Source organism: Alligator mississippiensis, chromosome 3, assembly GCF_030867095.1.
Source record: "Alligator mississippiensis isolate rAllMis1 chromosome 3, rAllMis1, whole genome shotgun sequence".
Classification (NCBI taxonomy): Eukaryota; Metazoa; Chordata; order Crocodylia; family Alligatoridae; genus Alligator; species Alligator mississippiensis.
The window spans coordinates 674909-698983 of NC_081826.1; the positions used below are offsets into that span (position 1 = coordinate 674909).

A 24075-nucleotide genomic window follows, 5' to 3' on the forward strand; every position below is an offset into this window, starting at 1 on the left:
TAATCTTTTCCAGGTTTTAAAAGTTTCCCTTTATTGAGTCAGAGGAAGGAGCCCGGGGCGCACTTTGTGACAGAGCCGGTTCCAGGAGACATTCCCTCCAGGAGAATGCAGCCCTGGCAGCGCCCTCACTTTGCCCCAGGCAGGGTTTAGGCAGGCGTACAGCACTGGCAAAGCTCGTTCAGGGGCTCACATGGCAAGGAGAGCTGAACCCAGGACAGAAATCCTCGGAGCAGGCTGGCTAGAAGGCTGAGGCACCTTTCCTTCCATTTGCCCGAAATGCAAAAAGGGAATGTTGCAGCTTTGAATAAACAAAAACATGGAAATAAGACCCAGGATCCCTCAGTTCCTGGCTAGCCTCCACAAACCACAGTGTACAGACAGATCTCAGTAGAGAAGAGGAACTCTGACAGTGTAATAGGTCTGTGCGTCAATAAAGTGCACATAAAAGTAAGGACAAAGTAAACCCAGCCAGACACCCATAGGTTCACAAACCTCAGCGAAGAACTAAGCAGTATAAATCAGAGTAGAGCAGGCAGGTGTCATGCAAATCTCTGCTGATCATTCTGGACAATAAACCTCCACCGTACACTTCACAGCCGAGTCCCCCGAATACTGACCTCAAGCCCAGAGACCATGCCAGTTCCAGCCTGCGCAGATGGTTTGGCTGTCTCATTTCATCTCTGAACTATATGAATTGGAAATTACGTACAGAGAGGATACCAAGGATCGCTCCCTTGATCTATGTTTCTATGTATCATTAACTCAGTATTTACGGTATGAGCCAAGAGCTTCAGGGAGCCCGCACAAAACCCACGGATTTCCTGAGGCTCTCCAGGAGAAGAGGTTACAGGAAAAAAAGCGGGAAAGAATCGTGCAACACTGAGAGAAAAATGAGAAACCACAAAATATGAAAGAATAAAATACAAATCAATTGGTAAAGAACATTGAAAAAAGAAAGAGAAAGTAATACAGAACTGAGCAGGAAAAATAAAGGAGAAATATAACACGGGCAAAATCGAAAGGGCAAAGATAGACTATGTAGGTACAAAAGAGATAAACACTGTAGGCACTAATGTAATTAAAATAATAAAAGCTTTGAAAAACAAAGTAATAATACAGCAGACAATCCAAAAGGTGACTTAATATCCCTGCTTCCTAACCTCCAACAAACAAAGTCCACTCTCGGGGTCTGGGACGCAGCGGCTGAGGAGCTGCGCGTAGGTGAGGTTCTCCTGGGTGTTGGGGTCGAAGAAGCCCTTGGTGTCGTCGCTGGGGTCCGAGAGGACCTGGCTCATCTCCTGGTCGAAGTAGCCCCGCTTGTAGGCCACCTCCACGGGCAGGCGGTGGCTGTGCACCGGGTCGATGATGCCGCCGGTGGCGATCTGGGCCTCCAGCAGGCGGATGCCGTGGTCCTTGACGATGAGGTCTTTCTTCATGGCCTGGAAGAGGGAGATCTGGTCCCCGGTGTAGGGGTCGCGGTAGCCGGTCACGGCTCTCTCGGCCGAGAGAAGCTTGTCGTGGAGCTCGCTGCCCACCAGGCCGGCGGCCACGGCGGCGTCCACGGACAGCTTCTGGTTCTGGAGCGGGTCCACGATGAAGCCGGTGGCCGCCTGCGCCTCCAGCAGCACCAGGCCGGTGCCCGGCCGCAGGATCCCCTTCCACATGGCCTGGCAGATGCTCATCTTCTCCATCTTGGACGGGTCGGTCTTGGAGGGCACCAGGAGGCCAGCGATGCAGCTGGTGCCCTCCAGGTACCTCTTGACGGAGTCCCTTTGCGCAATCTCCTCCACCGTCGTGGTGCCCTGGGTGAGGTCAGCCAGCGTCTTCTGGTCCAGGATGTCCGAGCTGAAGAGCTCCGAGGCGGTCACCCGTCTGCGGAGGCCCTGGAACTTCACGTGGCTGCTCCTCGCTTCCGTCTCCTGGATGATGACGGTGACGAGGCGGAGCAGCTCTTCCAGCGTCACGCTCCCTGCTCGGTACTGCCCCAGCAGCTCCTGCCTCTTCCCTTCCGAGATGTATCTGGAGTGGAGCAGTTCCCACACAGACACCTCGCGCCCGGCAAAGTCGCCGCCCGGCCCGGCCACGCTCCTCGACTTCAAGGCCTTCTCCAGCTCCCGCTCCGGCTCCCGCTCCGGCTCCGGCTCCGGCTCCGGCTCCCGCTCCTTTCGGGCACGAGCGGCGGCGCCGTCCTCCCCGGCCCTCTCTCTGCCGGCTGCTGTCCCGTTGGAGGTTAGCTCGCCCGCGCTGCCTCGGGCCTCCCGGCTGAGGATGGCAATGACGATGGAGACCAGCTCTTGGGTGGGGAGCGTGCCCGCTCTGTGCTTCTCCAGCAGCTCTTGCCGTCGCTCGGGGGCGACGTCCCCGGAGAAGAGCAGCTCCCACACGGAGACCTTTCGCCCTCGGAACTGGCCGGCGGGCACGTCGACCATGGTGGCCCGCAAGCTCTTTTCCCAGCCGTCTTCCCGGGACGAGCGGTCGGCCCCGGGGGAGCGCGCCTCCGGCCCTGCCTCCAGCTGGGTGCTGGGGCTCTTGCCAGGCCCGTGCTCCCGGCTGCTCTTCTCCTCGGTCTCGGTGACGATGGTGGTGAGGACGGTGATCATCTCCTGAACGCTCAGCCGCCCCGCCTTGTACTTCCTCAGCAGCTCCTGCCTCCTGTGCTCCAGGACGTAGCGGGAGAAGAGCAGTTCCCAGACGGACACGCTCTGGCCCTGGAAGAGGCCCACGTGGACGGCCACCCGGGCGGACTGCAAGGCTTTGCGCGCGTCCTCGTTGAGCTGGAAGAGCACGGAGCCCTTGTCCATGAGCTGCAGCATGAGGAGCCCCGAGTCGGGGTCTGGGACGCAGCGGCTGAGGAGCTGCGCGTAGGTGAGGTTCTCCTGGGTGTTGGGGTCGAAGAAGCCCTTGGTGTCGTCGCTGGGGTCCGAGAGGACCTGGCTCATCTCCTGGTCGAAGTAGCCCCGCTTGTAGGCCACCTCCACGGGCAGGCGGTGGCTGTGCACCGGGTCGATGATGCCGCCGGTGGCGATCTGGGCCTCCAGCAGGCGGATGCCGTGGTCCTTGACGATGAGGTCTTTCTTCATGGCCTGGAAGAGGGAGATCTGGTCCCCGGTGTAGGGGTCGCGGTAGCCGGTCACGGCTCTCTCGGCCGAGAGAAGCTTGTCGTGGAGCTCGCTGCCCACCAGGCCGGCGGCCACGGCGGCGTCCACGGACAGCTTCTGGTTCTGGAGCGGGTCCACGATGAAGCCGGTGGCCGCCTGCGCCTCCAGCAGCACCAGGCCGGTGCCCGGCCGCAGGATCCCCTTCCACATGGCCTGGCAGATGCTCATCTTCTCCATCTTGGACGGGTCGGTCTTGGAGGGCACCAGGAGGCCAGCGATGCAGCTGGTGCCCTCCAGGTACCTCTTGACGGAGTCCCTTTGCGCAATCTCCTCCACCGTCGTGGTGCCCTGGGTGAGGTCAGCCAGCGTCTTCTGGTCCAGGATGTCCGAGCTGAAGAGCTCCGAGGCGGTCACCCGTCTGCGGAGGCCCTGGAACTTCACGTGGCTGCTCCTCGCTTCCGTCTCCTGGATGATGACGGTGACGAGGCGGAGCAGCTCTTCCAGCGTCACGCTCCCTGCTCGGTACTGCCCCAGCAGCTCCTGCCTCTTCCCTTCCGAGATGTATCTGGAGTGGAGCAGTTCCCACACAGACACCTCGCGCCCGGCAAAGTCGCCGCCCGGCCCGGCCACGCTCCTCGACTTCAAGGCCTTCTCCAGCTCCCGCTCCGGCTCCCGCTCCGGCTCCGGCTCCGGCTCCGGCTCCGGCTCCCGCTCCTTTCGGGCACGAGCGGCGGCGCCGTCCTCCCCGGCCCTCTCTCTGCCGGCTGCTGTCCCGTTGGAGGTTAGCTCGCCCGCGCTGCCTCGGGCCTCCCGGCTGAGGATGGCAATGACGATGGAGACCAGCTCTTGGGTGGGGAGCGTGCCCGCTCTGTGCTTCTCCAGCAGCTCTTGCCGTCGCTCGGGGGCGACGTCCCCGGAGAAGAGCAGCTCCCACACGGAGACCTTTCGCCCTCGGAACTGGCCGGCGGGCACGTCGACCATGGTGGCCCGCAAGCTCTTTTCCCAGCCGTCTTCCCGGGACGAGCGGTCGGCCCCGGGGGAGCGCGCCTCCGGCCCTGCCTCCAGCTGGGTGCTGGGGCTCTTGCCAGGCCCGTGCTCCCGGCTGCTCTTCTCCTCGGTCTCGGTGACGATGGTGGTGAGGACGGTGATCATCTCCTGAACGCTCAGCCGCCCCGCCTTGTACTTCCTCAGCAGCTCCTGCCTCCTGTGCTCCAGGACGTAGCGGGAGAAGAGCAGTTCCCAGACGGACACGCTCTGGCCCTGGAAGAGGCCCACGTGGACGGCCACCCGGGCGGACTGCAAGGCTTTGCGCGCGTCCTCGTTGAGCTGGAAGAGCACGGAGCCCTTGTCCATGAGCTGCAGCATGAGGAGCCCCGAGTCGGGGTCTGGGACGCAGCGGCTGAGGAGCTGCGCGTAGGTGAGGTTCTCCTGGGTGTTGGGGTCGAAGAAGCCCTTGGTGTCGTCGCTGGGGTCCGAGAGGACCTGGCTCATCTCCTGGTCGAAGTAGCCCCGCTTGTAGGCCACCTCCACGGGCAGGCGGTGGCTGTGCACCGGGTCGATGATGCCGCCGGTGGCGATCTGGGCCTCCAGCAGGCGGATGCCGTGGTCCTTGACGATGAGGTCTTTCTTCATGGCCTGGAAGAGGGAGATCTGGTCCCCGGTGTAGGGGTCGCGGTAGCCGGTCACGGCTCTCTCGGCCAAGAGAAGCTTGTCGTGGAGCTCGCTGCCCACCAGGCCGGCGGCCACGGCGGCGTCCACGGACAGCTTCTGGTTCTGGAGCGGGTCCACGATGAAGCCGGTGGCCGCCTGCGCCTCCAGCAGCACCAGGCCGGTGCCCGGCCGCAGGATCCCCTTCCACATGGCCTGGCAGATGCTCATCTTCTCCATCTTGGACGGGTCGGTCTTGGAGGGCACCAGGAGGCCAGCGATGCAGCTGGTGCCCTCCAGGTACCTCTTGACGGAGTCCCTTTGCGCAATCTCCTCCACCGTCGTGGTGCCCTGGGTGAGGTCAGCCAGCGTCTTCTGGTCCAGGATGTCCGAGCTGAAGAGCTCCGAGGCGGTCACCCGTCTGCGGAGGCCCTGGAACTTCACGTGGCTGCTCCTCGCTTCCGTCTCCTGGATGATGACGGTGACGAGGCGGAGCAGCTCTTCCAGCGTCACGCTCCCTGCTCGGTACTGCCCCAGCAGCTCCTGCCTCTTCCCTTCCGAGATGTATCTGGAGTGGAGCAGTTCCCACACAGACACCTCGCGCCCGGCAAAGTCGCCGCCCGGCCCGGCCACGCTCCTCGACTTCAAGGCCTTCTCCAGCTCCCGCTCCGGCTCCCGCTCCGGCTCCGGCTCCGGCTCCGGCTCCGGCTCCCGCTCCTTTCGGGCACGAGCGGCGGCGCCGTCCTCCCCGGCCCTCTCTCTGCCGGCTGCTGTCCCGTTGGAGGTTAGCTCGCCCGCGCTGCCTCGGGCCTCCCGGCTGAGGATGGCGATGACGATGGAGACCAGCTCTTGGGTGGGGAGCGTGCCCGCTCTGTGCTTCTCCAGCAGCTCTTGCCGTCGCTCGGGGGCGACGTCCCCGGAGAAGAGCAGCTCCCACACGGAGACCTTTCGCCCTCGGAACTGGCCGGCGGGCACGTCGACCATGGTGGCCCGCAAGCTCTTTTCCCAGCCGTCTTCCCGGGACGAGCGGTCGGCCCCGGGGGAGCGCGCCTCCGGCCCTGCCTCCAGCTGGGTGCTGGGGCTCTTGCCAGGCCCGTGCTCCCGGCTGCTCTTCTCCTCGGTCTCGGTGACGATGGTGGTGAGGACGGTGATCATCTCCTGAACGCTCAGCCGCCCCGCCTTGTACTTCCTCAGCAGCTCCTGCCTCCTGTGCTCCAGGACGTAGCGGGAGAAGAGCAGTTCCCAGACGGACACGCTCTGGCCCTGGAAGAGGCCCACGTGGACGGCCACCCGGGCGGACTGCAAGGCTTTGCGCGCGTCCTCGTTGAGCTGGAAGAGCACGGAGCCCTTGTCCATGAGCTGCAGCATGAGGAGCCCCGAGTCGGGGTCTGGGACGCAGCGGCTGAGGAGCTGCGCGTAGGTGAGGTTCTCCTGGGTGTTGGGGTCGAAGAAGCCCTTGGTGTCGTCGCTGGGGTCCGAGAGGACCTGGCTCATCTCCTGGTCGAAGTAGCCCCGCTTGTAGGCCACCTCCACGGGCAGGCGGTGGCTGTGCACCGGGTCGATGATGCCGCCGGTGGCGATCTGGGCCTCCAGCAGGCGGATGCCGTGGTCCTTGACGATGAGGTCTTTCTTCATGGCCTGGAAGAGGGAGATCTGGTCCCCGGTGTAGGGGTCGCGGTAGCCGGTCACGGCTCTCTCGGCCGAGAGAAGCTTGTCGTGGAGCTCGCTGCCCACCAGGCCGGCGGCCACGGCGGCGTCCACGGACAGCTTCTGGTTCTGGAGCGGGTCCACGATGAAGCCGGTGGCCGCCTGCGCCTCCAGCAGCACCAGGCCGGTGCCCGGCCGCAGGATCCCCTTCCACATGGCCTGGCAGATGCTCATCTTCTCCATCTTGGACGGGTCGGTCTTGGAGGGCACCAGGAGGCCAGCGATGCAGCTGGTGCCCTCCAGGTACCTCTTGACGGAGTCCCTTTGCGCAATCTCCTCCACCGTCGTGGTGCCCTGGGTGAGGTCAGCCAGCGTCTTCTGGTCCAGGATGTCCGAGCTGAAGAGCTCCGAGGCGGTCACCCGTCTGCGGAGGCCCTGGAACTTCACGTGGCTGCTCCTCGCTTCCGTCTCCTGGATGATGACGGTGACGAGGCGGAGCAGCTCTTCCAGCGTCACGCTCCCTGCTCGGTACTGCCCCAGCAGCTCCTGCCTCTTCCCTTCCGAGATGTATCTGGAGTGGAGCAGTTCCCACACAGACACCTCGCGCCCGGCAAAGTCGCCGCCCGGCCCAGCCACGCTCCTCGACTTCAAGGCCTTCTCCAGCTCCCGCTCCGGCTCCCGCTCCGGCTCCGGCTCCGGCTCCGGCTCCCGCTCCCGCTCCTTTCGGGCACGAGCGGCGGCGCCGTCCTCCCCGGCCCTCTCTCTGCCGGCTGCTGTCCCGTTGGAGGTTAGCTCGCCCGCGCTGCCTCGGGCCTCCCGGCTGAGGATGGCGATGACGATGGAGACCAGCTCTTGGGTGGGGAGCGTGCCCGCTCTGTGCTTCTCCAGCAGCTCTTGCCGTCGCTCGGGGGCGACGTCCCCGGAGAAGAGCAGCTCCCACACGGAGACCTTTCGCCCTCGGAACTGGCCGGCGGGCACGTCGACCATGGTGGCCCGCAAGCTCTTTTCCCAGCCGTCTTCCCGGGACGAGCGGTCGGCCCCGGGGGAGCGCGCCTCCGGCCCTGCCTCCAGCTGGGTGCTGGGGCTCTTGCCAGGCCCGTGCTCCCGGCTGCTCTTCTCCTCGGTCTCGGTGACGATGGTGGTGAGGACGGTGATCATCTCCTGAACGCTCAGCCGCCCCGCCTTGTACTTCCTCAGCAGCTCCTGCCTCCTGTGCTCCAGGACGTAGCGGGAGAAGAGCAGTTCCCAGACGGACACGCTCTGGCCCTGGAAGAGGCCCACGTGGACGGCCACCCGGGCGGACTGCAAGGCTTTGCGCGCGTCCTCGTTGAGCTGGAAGAGCACGGAGCCCTTGTCCATGAGCTGCAGCATGAGGAGCCCCGAGTCGGGGTCTGGGACGCAGCGGCTGAGGAGCTGCGCGTAGGTGAGGTTCTCCTGGGTGTTGGGGTCGAAGAAGCCCTTGGTGTCGTCGCTGGGGTCCGAGAGGACCTGGCTCATCTCCTGGTCGAAGTAGCCCCGCTTGTAGGCCACCTCCACGGGCAGGCGGTGGCTGTGCACCGGGTCGATGATGCCGCCGGTGGCGATCTGGGCCTCCAGCAGGCGGATGCCGTGGTCCTTGACGATGAGGTCTTTCTTCATGGCCTGGAAGAGGGAGATCTGGTCCCCGGTGTAGGGGTCGCGGTAGCCGGTCACGGCTCTCTCGGCCGAGAGAAGCTTGTCGTGGAGCTCGCTGCCCACCAGGCCGGCGGCCACGGCGGCGTCCACGGACAGCTTCTGGTTCTGGAGCGGGTCCACGATGAAGCCGGTGGCCGCCTGCGCCTCCAGCAGCACCAGGCCGGTGCCCGGCCGCAGGATCCCCTTCCACATGGCCTGGCAGATGCTCATCTTCTCCATCTTGGACGGGTCGGTCTTGGAGGGCACCAGGAGGCCAGCGATGCAGCTGGTGCCCTCCAGGTACCTCTTGACGGAGTCCCTTTGCGCAATCTCCTCCACCGTCGTGGTGCCCTGGGTGAGGTCAGCCAGCGTCTTCTGGTCCAGGATGTCCGAGCTGAAGAGCTCCGAGGCGGTCACCCGTCTGCGGAGGCCCTGGAACTTCACGTGGCTGCTCCTCGCTTCCGTCTCCTGGATGATGACGGTGACGAGGCGGAGCAGCTCTTCCAGCGTCACGCTCCCTGCTCGGTACTGCCCCAGCAGCTCCTGCCTCTTCCCTTCCGAGATGTATCTGGAGTGGAGCAGTTCCCACACAGACACCTCGCGCCCGGCAAAGTCGCCGCCCGGCCCAGCCACGCTCCTCGACTTCAAGGCCTTCTCCAGCTCCCGCTCCGGCTCCCGCTCCGGCTCCGGCTCCGGCTCCCGCTCCCGCTCCTTTCGGGCACGAGCGGCGGCGCCGTCCTCCCCGGCCCTCTCTCTGCCGGCTGCTGTCCCGTTGGAGGTTAGCTCGCCCGCGCTGCCTCGGGCCTCCCGGCTGAGGATGGCGATGACGATGGAGACCAGCTCTTGGGTGGGGAGCGTGCCCGCTCTGTGCTTCTCCAGCAGCTCTTGCCGTCGCTCGGGGGCGACGTCCCCGGAGAAGAGCAGCTCCCACACGGAGACCTTTCGCCCTCGGAACTGGCCGGCGGGCACGTCGACCATGGTGGCCCGCAAGCTCTTTTCCCAGCCGTCTTCCCGGGACGAGCGGTCGGCCCCGGGGGAGCGCGCCTCCGGCCCTGCCTCCAGCTGGGTGCTGGGGCTCTTGCCAGGCCCGTGCTCCCGGCTGCTCTTCTCCTCGGTCTCGGTGACGATGGTGGTGAGGACGGTGATCATCTCCTGAACGCTCAGCCGCCCCGCCTTGTACTTCCTCAGCAGCTCCTGCCTCCTGTGCTCCAGGACGTAGCGGGAGAAGAGCAGTTCCCAGACGGACACGCTCTGGCCCTGGAAGAGGCCCACGTGGACGGCCACCCGGGCGGACTGCAAGGCTTTGCGCGCGTCCTCGTTGAGCTGGAAGAGCACGGAGCCCTTGTCCATGAGCTGCAGCATGAGGAGCCCCGAGTCGGGGTCTGGGACGCAGCGGCTGAGGAGCTGCGCGTAGGTGAGGTTCTCCTGGGTGTTGGGGTCGAAGAAGCCCTTGGTGTCGTCGCTGGGGTCCGAGAGGACCTGGCTCATCTCCTGGTCGAAGTAGCCCCGCTTGTAGGCCACCTCCACGGGCAGGCGGTGGCTGTGCACCGGGTCGATGATGCCGCCGGTGGCGATCTGGGCCTCCAGCAGGCGGATGCCGTGGTCCTTGACGATGAGGTCTTTCTTCATGGCCTGGAAGAGGGAGATCTGGTCCCCGGTGTAGGGGTCGCGGTAGCCGGTCACGGCTCTCTCGGCCGAGAGAAGCTTGTCGTGGAGCTCGCTGCCCACCAGGCCGGCGGCCACGGCGGCGTCCACGGACAGCTTCTGGTTCTGGAGCGGGTCCACGATGAAGCCGGTGGCCGCCTGCGCCTCCAGCAGCACCAGGCCGGTGCCCGGCCGCAGGATCCCCTTCCACATGGCCTGGCAGATGCTCATCTTCTCCATCTTGGACGGGTCGGTCTTGGAGGGCACCAGGAGGCCAGCGATGCAGCTGGTGCCCTCCAGGTACCTCTTGACGGAGTCCCTTTGCGCAATCTCCTCCACCGTCGTGGTGCCCTGGGTGAGGTCAGCCAGCGTCTTCTGGTCCAGGATGTCCGAGCTGAAGAGCTCCGAGGCGGTCACCCGTCTGCGGAGGCCCTGGAACTTCACGTGGCTGCTCCTCGCTTCCGTCTCCTGGATGATGACGGTGACGAGGCGGAGCAGCTCTTCCAGCGTCACGCTCCCTGCTCGGTACTGCCCCAGCAGCTCCTGCCTCTTCCCTTCCGAGATGTATCTGGAGTGGAGCAGTTCCCACACAGACACCTCGCGCCCGGCAAAGTCGCCGCCCGGCCCAGCCACGCTCCTCGACTTCAAGGCCTTCTCCAGCTCCCGCTCCGGCTCCCGCTCCGGCTCCGGCTCCGGCTCCGGCTCCCGCTCCCGCTCCTTTCGGGCACGAGCGGCGGCGCCGTCCTCCCCGGCCCTCTCTCTGCCGGCTGCTGTCCCGTTGGAGGTTAGCTCGCCCGCGCTGCCTCGGGCCTCCCGGCTGAGGATGGCGATGACGATGGAGACCAGCTCTTGGGTGGGGAGCGTGCCCGCTCTGTGCTTCTCCAGCAGCTCTTGCCGTCGCTCGGGGGCGACGTCCCCGGAGAAGAGCAGCTCCCACACGGAGACCTTTCGCCCTCGGAACTGGCCGGCGGGCACGTCGACCATGGTGGCCCGCAAGCTCTTTTCCCAGCCGTCTTCCCGGGACGAGCGGTCGGCCCCGGGGGAGCGCGCCTCCGGCCCTGCCTCCAGCTGGGTGCTGGGGCTCTTGCCAGGCCCGTGCTCCCGGCTGCTCTTCTCCTCGGTCTCGGTGACGATGGTGGTGAGGACGGTGATCATCTCCTGAACGCTCAGCCGCCCCGCCTTGTACTTCCTCAGCAGCTCCTGCCTCCTGTGCTCCAGGACGTAGCGGGAGAAGAGCAGTTCCCAGACGGACACGCTCTGGCCCTGGAAGAGGCCCACGTGGACGGCCACCCGGGCGGACTGCAAGGCTTTGCGCGCGTCCTCGTTGAGCTGGAAGAGCACGGAGCCCTTGTCCATGAGCTGCAGCATGAGGAGCCCCGAGTCGGGGTCTGGGACGCAGCGGCTGAGGAGCTGCGCGTAGGTGAGGTTCTCCTGGGTGTTGGGGTCGAAGAAGCCCTTGGTGTCGTCGCTGGGGTCCGAGAGGACCTGGCTCATCTCCTGGTCGAAGTAGCCCCGCTTGTAGGCCACCTCCACGGGCAGGCGGTGGCTGTGCACCGGGTCGATGATGCCGCCGGTGGCGATCTGGGCCTCCAGCAGGCGGATGCCGTGGTCCTTGACGATGAGGTCTTTCTTCATGGCCTGGAAGAGGGAGATCTGGTCCCCGGTGTAGGGGTCGCGGTAGCCGGTCACGGCTCTCTCGGCCGAGAGAAGCTTGTCGTGGAGCTCGCTGCCCACCAGGCCGGCGGCCACGGCGGCGTCCACGGACAGCTTCTGGTTCTGGAGCGGGTCCACGATGAAGCCGGTGGCCGCCTGCGCCTCCAGCAGCACCAGGCCGGTGCCCGGCCGCAGGATCCCCTTCCACATGGCCTGGCAGATGCTCATCTTCTCCATCTTGGACGGGTCGGTCTTGGAGGGCACCAGGAGGCCAGCGATGCAGCTGGTGCCCTCCAGGTACCTCTTGACGGAGTCCCTTTGCGCAATCTCCTCCACCGTCGTGGTGCCCTGGGTGAGGTCAGCCAGCGTCTTCTGGTCCAGGATGTCCGAGCTGAAGAGCTCCGAGGCGGTCACCCGTCTGCGGAGGCCCTGGAACTTCACGTGGCTGCTCCTCGCTTCCGTCTCCTGGATGATGACGGTGACGAGGCGGAGCAGCTCTTCCAGCGTCACGCTCCCTGCTCGGTACTGCCCCAGCAGCTCCTGCCTCTTCCCTTCCGAGATGTATCTGGAGTGGAGCAGTTCCCACACAGACACCTCGCGCCCGGCAAAGTCGCCGCCCGGCCCAGCCACGCTCCTCGACTTCAAGGCCTTCTCCAGCTCCCGCTCCGGCTCCCGCTCCGGCTCCGGCTCCGGCTCCGGCTCCCGCTCCCGCTCCTTTCGGGCACGAGCGGCGGCGCCGTCCTCCCCGGCCCTCTCTCTGCCGGCTGCTGTCCCGTTGGAGGTTAGCTCGCCCGCGCTGCCTCGGGCCTCCCGGCTGAGGATGGCGATGACGATGGAGACCAGCTCTTGGGTGGGGAGCGTGCCCGCTCTGTGCTTCTCCAGCAGCTCTTGCCGTCGCTCGGGGGCGACGTCCCCGGAGAAGAGCAGCTCCCACACGGAGACCTTTCGCCCTCGGAACTGGCCGGCGGGCACGTCGACCATGGTGGCCCGCAAGCTCTTTTCCCAGCCGTCTTCCCGGGACGAGCGGTCGGCCCCGGGGGAGCGCGCCTCCGGCCCTGCCTCCAGCTGGGTGCTGGGGCTCTTGCCAGGCCCGTGCTCCCGGCTGCTCTTCTCCTCGGTCTCGGTGACGATGGTGGTGAGGACGGTGATCATCTCCTGAACGCTCAGCCGCCCCGCCTTGTACTTCCTCAGCAGCTCCTGCCTCCTGTGCTCCAGGACGTAGCGGGAGAAGAGCAGTTCCCAGACGGACACGCTCTGGCCCTGGAAGAGGCCCACGTGGACTTCCACCCGGGCGGACTGCAAGGCTTTGCGCGCGTCCTCGTTGAGCTGGAAGAGCACGGAGCCCTTGTCCATGAGCTGCAGCATGAGGAGCCCCGAGTCGGGGTCTGGGACGCAGCGGCTGAGGAGCTGCGCGTAGGTGAGGTTCTCCTGGGTGTTGGGGTCGAAGAAGCCCTTGGTGTCGTCGCTGGGGTCCGAGAGGATCTGGCTCATCTCCTGGTCGAAGTAGCCCCGCTTGTAGGCCACCTCCACGGGCAGGCGGTGGCTGTGCACCGGGTCGATGATGCCGCCAGTGGCGATCTGGGCCTCCAGGAGGCGGATGCCGTGGTTCTTGACGATGAGGTCTTTCTTCATGGCCTGGAACAGGGAGTTTTGCTTCCCTGTGTAGGGGTCTTGATAGCCGGTCACTGCTTTTTCTGCGGAAATAAGCTTTTTGCGAAGCTCAGTGCCCACAAGGCCAGCAGAGATAGCTTCCTCTACCGACAGCTTCTGGTTCTGGAGCGGGTCCACGATGAAGCCGGTGGCCGCCTGCGCCTCCAGGAGCACCAGGCCGGTGCCCGGCCTCAGGATCCCCTTCCAAATGGCCTGGTAGATGCTCATCTTCTCCATCTTGGACGGGTCGGTCTTGGAGGGCACCAGGAGGCCAGCGATGCAGCTACTCCCTTCTAGGTATCTTTTTATTGAAGCAGTATTTGCTATCTCTTCTGCACTTGTTTTTCCTTCCTCCAACTTTTCCATTGTATCTTTTGTGATGATCTCTGCCGTGTATAGTTCTCTTGCTGTTATTTGCTTTCTGAGTCCCTTAAACCAGATATCATTTCTGTCCCTTTCTTTTTCTTTAACAATGTCTAAGATTTTGTCTATCAAATGTTGTGTTATAACAGAAGATTGTGCTTTATATTTTTTTAAAAATTCCTTCCTCTTTTCTTGTGTGATATATTCTGAGTTTAGGAGTTCCCAAAGTGATAATGTAAGGCCTTGATATTTTCCTATTGATACCTGTACTTTTGTTGCGAGGAAGTTGTTTTTGGTTTCCTCATCAATGTAGAAGTAATCATCCTTCTTTTGTAGGAGCTGGAGAAAGTACAGTCCTGTTTTTGGCTCTCTGCTGCATCTGTTCAGGAGCTGGGCATAGGTGATTTTTTCATGAGTAACAGGATCCATAAATCCTTTGCTTCCATGCTCTGGATCGGAGAGCAGGAGCAATGTGTCATCATCTAAGAGGCTCCGCTTTTCAGCAACCTCCACGGGCAGGCGGTGGCTGTGCGCCGGGTCGATGATGCCACCGGTGGCGATCTGGGCCTCCAGCAGGCGGATGCCGTGGCTCTTCAGGATAAGGCCTTTCTTCATGGCCTGGAAGAGAGAAATCTGGTCCCCAGTGTTGGGGTCGCGGTAGCCGGTCACGGCTCTCTCGGCCAAGAGAAGCTTGTTGTGGAGCTCGCTGCCCACCAGGCCGGCGGCCACGGCGGCGTCCACGGACAGCTTCTGGTTCTGGAGCGGGTCCACAATGAAGCCGGTGGCCGCCTGCGCCTCCAGCAGCACCAGCGCAGTTTCTTCCCTTAGGAGGCCTCTCTTCACCGCCTCGTAGATGCTCATCTTCTCATTGTTTGCTGGGAGTTGCACCCCAGCAACGCATCCTGTCCCGTGCAGGTATCTTTGGATGGATTCTGTTTGGGCGAGTTTTTGCACCGTTAGACTGCCTTGCTGCAAGCTCTCCAGCGTGTTCTTGTCAATGATCTGCGCGTCGAATAACTCCAATGCTGATACATCACCTCTGAGTCCTGTAAACTTAAGGGCCTGGTTCCTCTGCTCCATTTCCTCAACAATGTTGATGACGGCTGCGATGAGCTGCTCTAGTGTCAGAGTTTCACATTTGTACTGCTTCACTAATTCTTTCCTTTTTTGTTCTGAGATGTAGTGAGAGCACAGAAGCTCCCAGACAGATACTTTTTGGTCTTTGAACTTCCCAACTTGCATTTGGATCGGTTTTGAGAGTAGAAATTGTTTTGTTGCCTCATCAATATAGAAGTACTGGCCCCCTTTCTTGACTATCTGGAGCATGTACAGCCCAGTGTCAGGGTCTTGGACACACCTCTCCAAGAGCTGCATGTAGGTGAGATTTTCATGAGTGTTGGGGTCGAAGAAGCCCTTGGTGTCGTCGCTGGGGTCCGAGAGGATCTGGCTCATCTCCTGGTCGAAGTAGCCCCGCTTGTAGGCCACCTCCACGGGCAGGCGGTGGCTGTGCACCGGGTCGATGATGCCGCCGGTGGCAATCTGGGCTTCCAGCAGGCGGATGCCGTGGCTCTTCAGGATGAGGCCCTGGTTCATGGCTTCAAAGAGGGAGATTTGGGCTTTTGTGCCAGGGTGAGTGTATCCTGTCACCGCCTTCTCGGCACAGAGCAGCTTGTCATAAACATCCGCTCCTATCAGCCCTGCTGCCAGCGCCTCCTCCACCGACAGCTGCTTGTTCTTCACGGGATCAATGACATACCCAGTGGCAGCCTGCGCCTCCAGCAGCACCAGCGCTGTGCCCGGTCTCAGGAGCCTCTTCCTCATGGCTTGGAAGATGCTCATCTTCTCATTGCTCGGCTGTATGATGACTCCAGCTATGAAATTACATCCCTCTAGGTACCTCCGGACCGAGTCCATTTCAGTGACTTCTTTGACAGTTTTCTTCCCCTGTCTGAGCTCATCAAGGGTTGTCTTGTCTATCAGCTGGGACTGGAAGAGGTCGCTGGCTGACACCTGCTTCCGCAGGCCCTTGAAGGCAAACTTCTTTGCTTGCTGCTCGGTCTCTTTGATGACCGTGGTGATGACGGTTATGATTTCTTGCAGCAAATCAGTGGTCTCCTCCTTGTATTTCTCCACCAGCTCTCTCCGCTTGCAGTTTGAGATGTACTCAGAGGTGAGGAGGTCCCAGACAGAGACTGTCTGCCCTTTGAACCGCCCTATGTGAGCAGAGACCGTCACAGATTTCAGCACCTTCATGGTTTGCTCGTCCACGTAGAAAGCTGCATGCTCTGACAGAGGCAGCAGCCAGAGGCCTGTCTCCGGGTCAAGGGTGCACCTGTCCTTCAGCTGCTGGTAAGTCAGGCTCTCCTGTGTGTTTGGGTCAAAAAAGATCCTGGTGGTGTCATTGAGCCGGGAGAGGGTTTTGTTCATTTCTTCATCGTAAAAGCCGTGCCTATAGGCAGCCGGAAGAGGAAGGTGGAGATGATGGATGGGATCAATGACCCCTCCCGTTGCCAGCTGGGCCTCCAGCAAGGCAATGCCTTTGCTCAGGGGAATGAGCTCCTTCCTCACCGCTTGGCACACGGAGATGGCGTTTCCTGTGTATGGGTCTGCGTAGCCGGTCACTGCCCTCTCTGCCAGGAGGAGCTTCTCGGTGAGCTCTTCACCCACGATGCCTGCCTTGACAGCATCCTCCACCCCCAGTTTCTGGTTTGTCACTGGGTCTGTTAGGTTTCCAGTGGCTGCTTGAGCCTCTAGCAGCATCAGCCCTGTGCCGGGCAGGAGGAGGCTGCGTTTCAATGCTTGGTAAACGCTCATCTTCTCCTTGGAGGCCTGCACACAGACACCAGCGATGCTCCCAGTGCCCTGCAAGTACGTCTTCACGCTTTCCATCGCGGCTACTTCTCCGGCTGTTCTCGTGCCCTGAGCCAGTTCTTCGAACACGCTCTCATCGATGACACCCGCGTCCAGCAGCCAGACGGCAGGCACACGGCCTCGCAGGCCTTCGAAGGTGATGTGAGTGCGAGCTTTCAACTCCATTTCCTTCACGAGCTTCAGAACGAGGACGACCAGCTGCGGGAGGGACACCGCCTCGGACCTGAACTTCTCCACCAAGTCATTCCTCTGCTCCTCAGTGAAGTAGCCAGAGCTGATCAGCTCCCAGAGGGAGACCCCTCGCTCCTTCACCGCCGTCTCCTTGAAGAGCTGCTGGATCTGCTCCTCTGTGTGGACGGGGGTGGCTGTTTGTGGCAAGGGCAGCAGGTGGAAGCCGGAGGTCTCGTCCTTCTCGCACCTCTCGATCAGCTGCGCGTAGGTCAGGATGTCTTTGGTGTTTGGGACAGAGAAGGCCCGGGTGTCGTCGGTGGGGCTAGAAAGGGCTTTGCTCATGCCCTCATCCAAGTAGCCTTGTTTCTGGGCAAACGCTACGGGGACGTGGTGGCCGCAGGTGGGATCGATGATGCCTCCGGTTGCAATCTGGGCTTCCATTAGCTGCTTGGCCTGCTTGTCGGCAATGAGGCCCTTTTTCATGGCTTGGAAGACGGATATCTTCTTGCCTGTGAAAGGGTCTTTGTAGCCCGTGACGGCTGCTTCCACGTGCTGCAGCTTCTCGTGGAGCTCTGGCCCAACAACCCCTTCTCTGACGGCATCGTCCACGCGCAGCTTCTGCTTGCTCACCGGGTCGATGATGAAGCCTGTGGCAGCCTGGGCCTCCAGCAGCGGGAGAGCGGTCACGGGCGTCACAATCTTCCTCTTCATGGCTTCGTAGATGCTCATCCTCTGGTTTGACGGCTGCAGCACGACCCCGCCGATGCTCCCGGAGCCGCAGAGGTACTTCCTGACGGTGTCCATGCGCAGCACTTCCTCCGGGCTCACAGACCCCTCCAGCACCCTCTCAAACAGAGCCCGGTCGATGATGCCCGTCTCCAGCAGATGGTAAGCCGTGACGCTGCCTCTCATGGCTGGGAACTTGATGGGGGCCCATTTCTTCATCTCCTCCTCCAGCATGGCTTGGATCTGCTCCAGGCTGAGCTTCCGGAGGCGGTAGTGGTTGAATATCTCCCGCCGCTTGCCCTCGCTGAAGTACTCGGAGGTCAGCAAGTCCCACAGGGAGACGCGCGTGCCCTGGAGCCTGCCGTAGCGCACGAGAAGCTCGGCGCTGCGCAGGGCGTCTCTCGTGCTGGCGTCGACGGTCTGGCGCTTCCTGCTGTTCAGGGGCAGGAGGCAGAGCCCGGTGGCGGGCTCCGTGATGCACTTCTCCTTCAGCTGCAGGTAGGTGAGGTTCTCCTGGGTGTTGGGGTCGAAGAAGCCCTTGGTGTCGTCGCTGGGGTCCGAGAGGACCAGGTTCATCTTCTTGTCGAAGTAGCCCCGCTTGTAGGCCACCTCCACGGGGATGCGGTGGCTGTTGATGGGGTCGATGATGCCGCCAGTGGCGATTTGGGCTTCCAGCAGGCGGATGCCGTGCTCCCGAACGATGTGCTCTTTGCTCATCGCCTGGAAGAGGGAAATCTTGTTTCCGGTGTAGGGGTCTCTGTAGCCGGTGACTGATTTCTCCGCCGACAACAGCTTGTCATATATTTCTGGGCCGATGACCCTTGCACGCAGAGCCTCGTCCACAGAGTACTTCTTGTTGGCCACCGGGTCGATGATGAAGCCAGTGGCCGCCTGCGCCTCGAGCAGGATGAGAGACGTCCCAGGCATTAAGAAGCCTCTCCTCCTCGCCTGGTAGATGCTGATTTTCTCCTGCGAGTCCGGCAGGAGCAGCCCGCTGATGCTGCCTGTCCCTTGCAGGTACTTCCGGACCGTGTCCATCCTGACCACTTCTTTGGCCGACGTCTCCCCCTGCTTCAGCTTCTCAAACAAATCCTTGTTAATGATCTCAGAGCTCAGAAGCTGGTCCGGGGTCACCTTCTCCCTCAGGCCTTCAAAAGTGACGTGGCTGGTGGCAGCCACTTGCTCCATGGTGGCACGGACCTCCTTGGCCAGGTCTTGCACGGAAAGTGTCCCTGCTTGGTACCGCTGGGCCAGCGCGGCCCTCTGCTCCGCCGTGAAGTAGTCTGAGAAGAGGAGCTTCCAGAGCGATGCCGACCTCCCCTTGGACTTGCCACGGCTCACCGGTACCTTCGTGTTTTCCAGAGCCAGCCGAGTGCCGTGGTCGATGAAGGGCTGCGTCCCCTGAGCGCCTTCCCTCCCCTCCCCGTGCAGCGGCAGCAGGTGCAGCCCGGTGCCTGGGTCGGTGACGCATCTCTCGAGCAGCTCCGCGTACGTCAGGCTCTCCTTGGCGCTGGGGTCGAAGAATCCTCTGATGCCGTCAGAGGGGCTGGAGAGGAGCCGATTCGTGTCCTCGTCTAGATACCCATCCCTGAGGGCCACCTCTGCCGGGAGGCGGTGGTTCTGGCCTGGCGCAATGATGCCGCCGGTGGCCACCTGGGCCTCCAGGAGACACATGCCATGGTCCTTGGCAACCAGCCCCTTCTTCATGGCCTGGCACAGGGAGAGCGGGGCCCCCGTGTAGGGGTCTCGGTACCCCGTTACGGCTCTCTCGGCTGATGACAGTTTCTCGTGAAGCTCGGGACCGACGACGCCAGCCCTGACGGCATCGTCCACCGAGAGCCGCTTGCCCTTGATGGGGTCCGTCAGGCCGCCGGTGGCAGCCTGCGCCTGCAGCAGGGTCAGTGCCGTGCCGGGCATGAGGAGGTGCTCCGCCAGCGCTTGGTAAAGGCTCTTCGTCTCCCCCGCAGGCAGCACGGCGACGCCAGCTACGTGCCCCGTCCCTTCCAGGGACCGCCGGACCGAGTCCATCTCCGCTACCTCCTGCGCTGAAACCTGCCCCTCGCAGAGGGCTCTGAACGTGTCCGCGCTGATGACGTCGGAGTCCCGCAGCTGGCAGCAGCTCACCCTGCCCCTGAGCCCCGGGAAGGTGATCGTCAGGGGCAGGAGCAGGAGCCCCGTGGCCGGGTCGGTGATGCATCTCGTCTTCAGCTCCGCGTAGGTGACCCTCTCGTTGGTGTTGGGGTCCAGGAACGCTTTGCTGTCCTCATTGCTGGGGTCAGAGAGGAACCGGCTCATCTCCTCGTCCAAGCATCCCCGCTCGCAGGCCACCTCCGCGGAGACACGGGCACCCGTGGCCGGGTCGATCACGCCCCCCGTGGCCAGCTGGGCCTGCAGCAGGCGGGCGCCCTGCTCCTTCCCAACCAGCTCCTTGCTGATGGCCTGGCACAGCGGGATCCTCTCCTCCGTGTAGGGGTCTGCGAAGCCGGTCACGGCTTTCTCTGCAGACAGCAGCCGCTCTTTCAGCTCCAGGCCTACCAGCCCCAGCCTGACGGCGTCCGCCACCGAGCACTGCTTGTTCTTGACGGGGTCGGCGATGGAGCCGGTGGCTGCCTGGGCCTCCAGGAGGGCGAGCGCCGGCTCCAGCATCAGGAGGTGCTCTCGGGTGGCATCATAGACGCTCATTGTCTTCTTGGAGGCCTCAATGTACACCCCCGCAATGGTCCCTGGCACCTCCAGGTGCGCCCCATTGTCTGCCCTGGAGCCCTCCTGTCTCTGGCCCGGAGACGTGGGGCCCTCCATGCTGCCCCTCGGCTCGCTCTGGGTCCTCTCTGCGGGAACAGGCATGCTCGTCTCCGGCTCTGCAGACGGAGAGAAGAGCCCTGTGAGGACCCGGTGCTCGTGCCCCCGGCCTGGTCACTACAGACAGAGAACCGCCCCGGGAGGGGAGCCCGGGAACGGGCGCAGCAGGGGGGAGCAGAGCCACGGGGCCAGCCCCACCTGGAGGGGGACAGGCCCTCGAGGCGGCACGTGGCGTTGTGGGCGGCCCCGGGAGAGCAGCCCAGCCCAGCCCAGCCGTCCCAGACGTGGGGCAGCCTGTGGGCCCCGCTCGCTGCAGCGCGTGCCCAGCCCCGAGCAGGGCAGGAGCTGCGCCCGGGCAGGGCCAGGCACCCCGGCTCTCCCGGCACCGCTCGGGCAGGGCTGGGGGATGCTGGCGGCATGCAGGAGCGGGCAGGGGCTGGCTCCAGCCACAAGCCCCGGTGCCAGGGCCAGGGGCAGGCTGCACCTTGCACAGCCCGGCCCCCTGCACCCTCCGGCACGGCTGGGTGCCCGGCAGCGCCGCCAGGGCCAGGCCGGGCCGCAGCGGGGTGGGGACGGCCGGGGGCAGGGAGGCTTTCAGGCACCAAGGGCTTGGCTGCCCCCCACGCAGCTGGGATCTGGGCAGAGGGCCTGGGGGATGGTCCGTGTCCTGGGCCTCTGGCTCAGCCCCCGCGTGCCCGCCCGCCCGGCTTCTCTGCTCCCACGCGCTTGCTGTGGGCTGACAGGCGAGTCCGGGCTCGCACCACGCCGAGAGGAGCGGCGCCACCTGCACGGAGCCTGGAGGCCACGGACCCAGGCGGGCAGGGCGCGGGGGTGCCAGGCAGCGGGGTGCTGCGGCGCAGGGGCTGCTGGCCGCTCCCCAGGCCTGGGCCGACACCAGCATCGAGGAGCTGCCAGGCTGAGCCGGCGCGGCGTGGGAGCGGCTGCCTGGCAGGGCAGGACTTGCCCCGGCGGCTGGGAGAGGCCGTGGGAGCCGACTCGGGACAGAGGCGCGAGCCCCTCCCTCCCCTCGGGGCTCCCCTGCCTGGCTGGCCGGTGCGCATGGCGGGAGGGCACGCCAGCCCGTCCCTGGGGGCGGCACATGCACGGGCAGGCAGCCCCCCAGTCTCCTCCGGGCAAGACCCAGTCCCCTGCACCTTGCCCATCAGACACGACCTGACAGGACCCGGGATCAGCCGGACGTGCCGCCACGTTCCCACGCCCTCTCCTGCCCCCCACGTGCTCTGCAGCCGCAGGCCTGCCGGGGTCCCAGGGGCGCGGGGTGGGAGCGGGAGTGGGGAGCCCCGAGCCGAGCCAGCCCTGGCCGCACCCAGCCACCGGCGCTGCCTCAGGGCGTTGCTCCGCTCACACCTGCGAGCAGAGGGTGTTGGCCTGTGGAAACAGCTCTGCATTCACCTTTGCTAGGAAAGGCGGAAACCTCCTGTCTGAGCATCCGACACGGCCACCTGCGGCTCCCAGGGGTGGGGTGGGGTGGGGGTCACGCCTGCAGCCGACACTGGAAAATGTGAGCCGCCTGGCACGCCTCCCTGCACACGCTGCCGCACCCCAGCACAGGCACATACGTAATGTTGCAAATGGCTCCACACTCCTAGCAGCCTCTTTCATAGGTGCCGCACAAGCGTGCAGTCCCACCCCTCGGGGTCACTCAGCACACACATGTCGCCACCTGTGTATGTGCACAGAGCCAGTCATGCCAGCACACGGGCCAACGGTGAGGGAAGAGCAGGGCAGGGGCTGGCAGACGGACGACAGACGTGGTTTGCAGGTGGCCCTGGGCTCTGCATCTCTGCGTGTGGCTGCGTGAAGGGCCCTTGCACTGGCCTGTGCGCGCTGGTCATGGCCTGGGGCACGGGTGCATTCGGCTTGCAGGACACACCTCGGCCCTGAGGAATGCGCTGAACCAGCTCCGCCAGTGGAAGTGCTGGCCGGGGGCTGGGGCGCGGGTCTGACCCTATGCAGCCCCTTGGTCTGCCCCACACATGCAGCACCAGTCACTGGTGTGCACATGCATGTACCCCTGCGCACGGACCTGCACACTGCTCCAGCATGGTGGCATGCTGGCATGGGCACACCCAGGCTGCACACATGCACATGACTGCACGCACACACACACACATGCAAGAGGGGCCAGGCACATCCACATGTGAATATGCAAACACATGCACATGCTGGCTGGCCACAGCCTATGGAGATGCTGACATGCTCCTGCCCTACCCCACCAACCACATGCGTGCATGCACACACGCACACGTACACATGTACACACAGATGCACACGCACACACACAAGCATGCACCCACCCCCCCCCCCCCCCACCAGGGCATCCGCAGCTCCCTGGGGCCCATTATCAAGCGCTGTGCCTGAGCGTCGATCCTGGGGCCCGCGCCCACACAGGTGGCACCAGGGTGGCAGAGAGCAGCCGTGCCTGGGGCCGTGTGCCCGCTGTGGCTGGGCCCAGGCTGCAGGGGCTGAGTGCAGGGTCCCGGCTCCTTGCGCAGCCCTGGCGCTCACCAAGATCTGCCAGCAAGGGCATGGGGCTGGGTGCACGCTGGGGGGACACCGTGCCCTGCTCCTGTGCACCGCACAGGCACCTGCCCCACCGGGGCCAGGATCCCACTGCCCGGCTGCTGCTGGGAGCCTGGCTCTACCCAGCAGGACTCTCTTTCCACAGTCCCCGGGGCAGAGGGGCCAGCACTGATGCGTGGGCATGAGCCACTGCCAGTGCCCCCCCGACAGGTGCAGCTCCTGACCCCAGGGCCACTGGCAGGGGCAGTGCCAGCCGCTCCCCTCCACCCAGGGCTGCAGGAGTGAGCAGCTCACCCATCCGAGGGCAGTGCAGTGAGGTCACCGGCACGGGCAGCCCCTGGGCCATGAGCCCAGAGTGCCAGGCCGCGGGGCTCCCTGCTTTGCCCCGTGCCGCCCTGGACCCTGCTCCCCTCCCAGGCGGCACCGTGCTACTCCCTGCAGCCTCATCCCTGGCTCCAGTCACCGTCTGGCTCTGGGCCCTTGAGGGTCAGGGTCCAGCCCTGCACACAGGCACGCACATGCACATACAGGCATGCACACGTACCCCCCCCACACACATGCATGAGCAGACAGGCATGCAGACATATGTTCATGTGCACACACACAAACATGCACACAGACACACATGCAGCAGCAGCCCAGGAAGACCCATGTCCCCCGCTCCCAGGCCCCTGCCCCGGGTGCTCTACCTGCCAGTGCTGGCGCGGGCACGGGCAGCTCAGGCAGGTGCACGGGGTCCTGTCCTGCAGCGGCAGTGGCTGTGCTCGTCTGTGCTGAGCCTGGCAGCAGGACAGGGAAGAGCCCAGCTCGATTAAACCCTCCCTTCCCCACCCCACGGGGCTGATACGAGCTGGCCCAGCCCTGCATTGGGAGTACACATCGCTGCCTCGGCCGCCCTGCGCCGCCGCCCGCGTGCATGTGCCTGCTGCCCTCTGCCCCCGCGCGGCACCCAGCATGGCTGGAGGGCAGGGGCTGGGGGCAGACCCAGGACCCGTGGTGGAGGTGGGTGTGGGGCAGCTTGGGGGGGTCCCCAGCTCTGCTGCAGGCCCAGCAGGCATGGGGTCCAGGACAGGCGGCACCTCTGGCGGTGCCCAAACTTGTGTGCCAGGAGTCAACCCCGCCGGTGCCCTGTGCCCCCTGCATCCCCCTGGACCCTGCTCCCAGCCCCTGGCAGTGTTGCCCTGGCCCCCTCACCGGTGGCCAGGCCCCGCCGGGCTGGAAACCAGGACCCCCCACCTGCGCCCAAGCCTGCCCCAGCACCAGGAGCCACGGGGTCCATATCCCAGGCACCAGCCTCAGCGCCCACCTCGGCTCCACGAGCCCATCCCCGCTCAGGTCCTGGACGGGGCCCCAGCCATCGTGGCCACCTCGTTCCCTTGCCCTCCTGCTGCCACTCACACCTGCTCCGGCCGGCCACGGCTATGTCCTCAGCCCAGGGCCGGGGAGCCCGAGCGCGGCAGGAGTGGAGCAAGCAGCACCTGGCACTGGGCAGCGAGGGGCATCAGGGGTGCAGGGGGCACGTGTGTACCCCCTGTGCATGGCGTGTTGTGCGTGGCGTGTTGCCTGGGGCGGTGCCAGTCTCCAGGCAGCTCTGCGGCGCGGGGGAGTG

The 24075-nt window shown here is 64.3% G+C and overlaps 1 protein-coding gene across 2 annotated transcripts; it reads right to left on the minus strand.

Moving 5' to 3' along the window:
* Positions 1-5: 5 nt before the first annotated feature.
* On the minus strand, positions 6-23240 carry EPPK1 (epiplakin 1). Of its 2 annotated transcripts, XR_009460598.1 has the most exons (3): positions 23156-23240; positions 618-19981; positions 6-298 (listed from the first exon to the last, which is right to left on the minus strand). XR_009460598.1 is itself a non-coding variant. In XM_019479403.2 (2 exons), exon 2 carries the CDS (start codon positions 19965-19967, stop codon positions 1140-1142), a length of 18828 nt encoding a protein of 6275 aa, XP_019334948.2. In that variant the 5' UTR covers positions 19968-19981; positions 23156-23240; the 3' UTR covers positions 6-1139. The 2 variants fall into 2 exon arrangements, 1 of the variants encoding a protein (XP_019334948.2); XM_019479403.2 differs by having other exon boundaries at positions 6-19981.
* Positions 23241-24075: the final 835 nt, after the last annotated feature.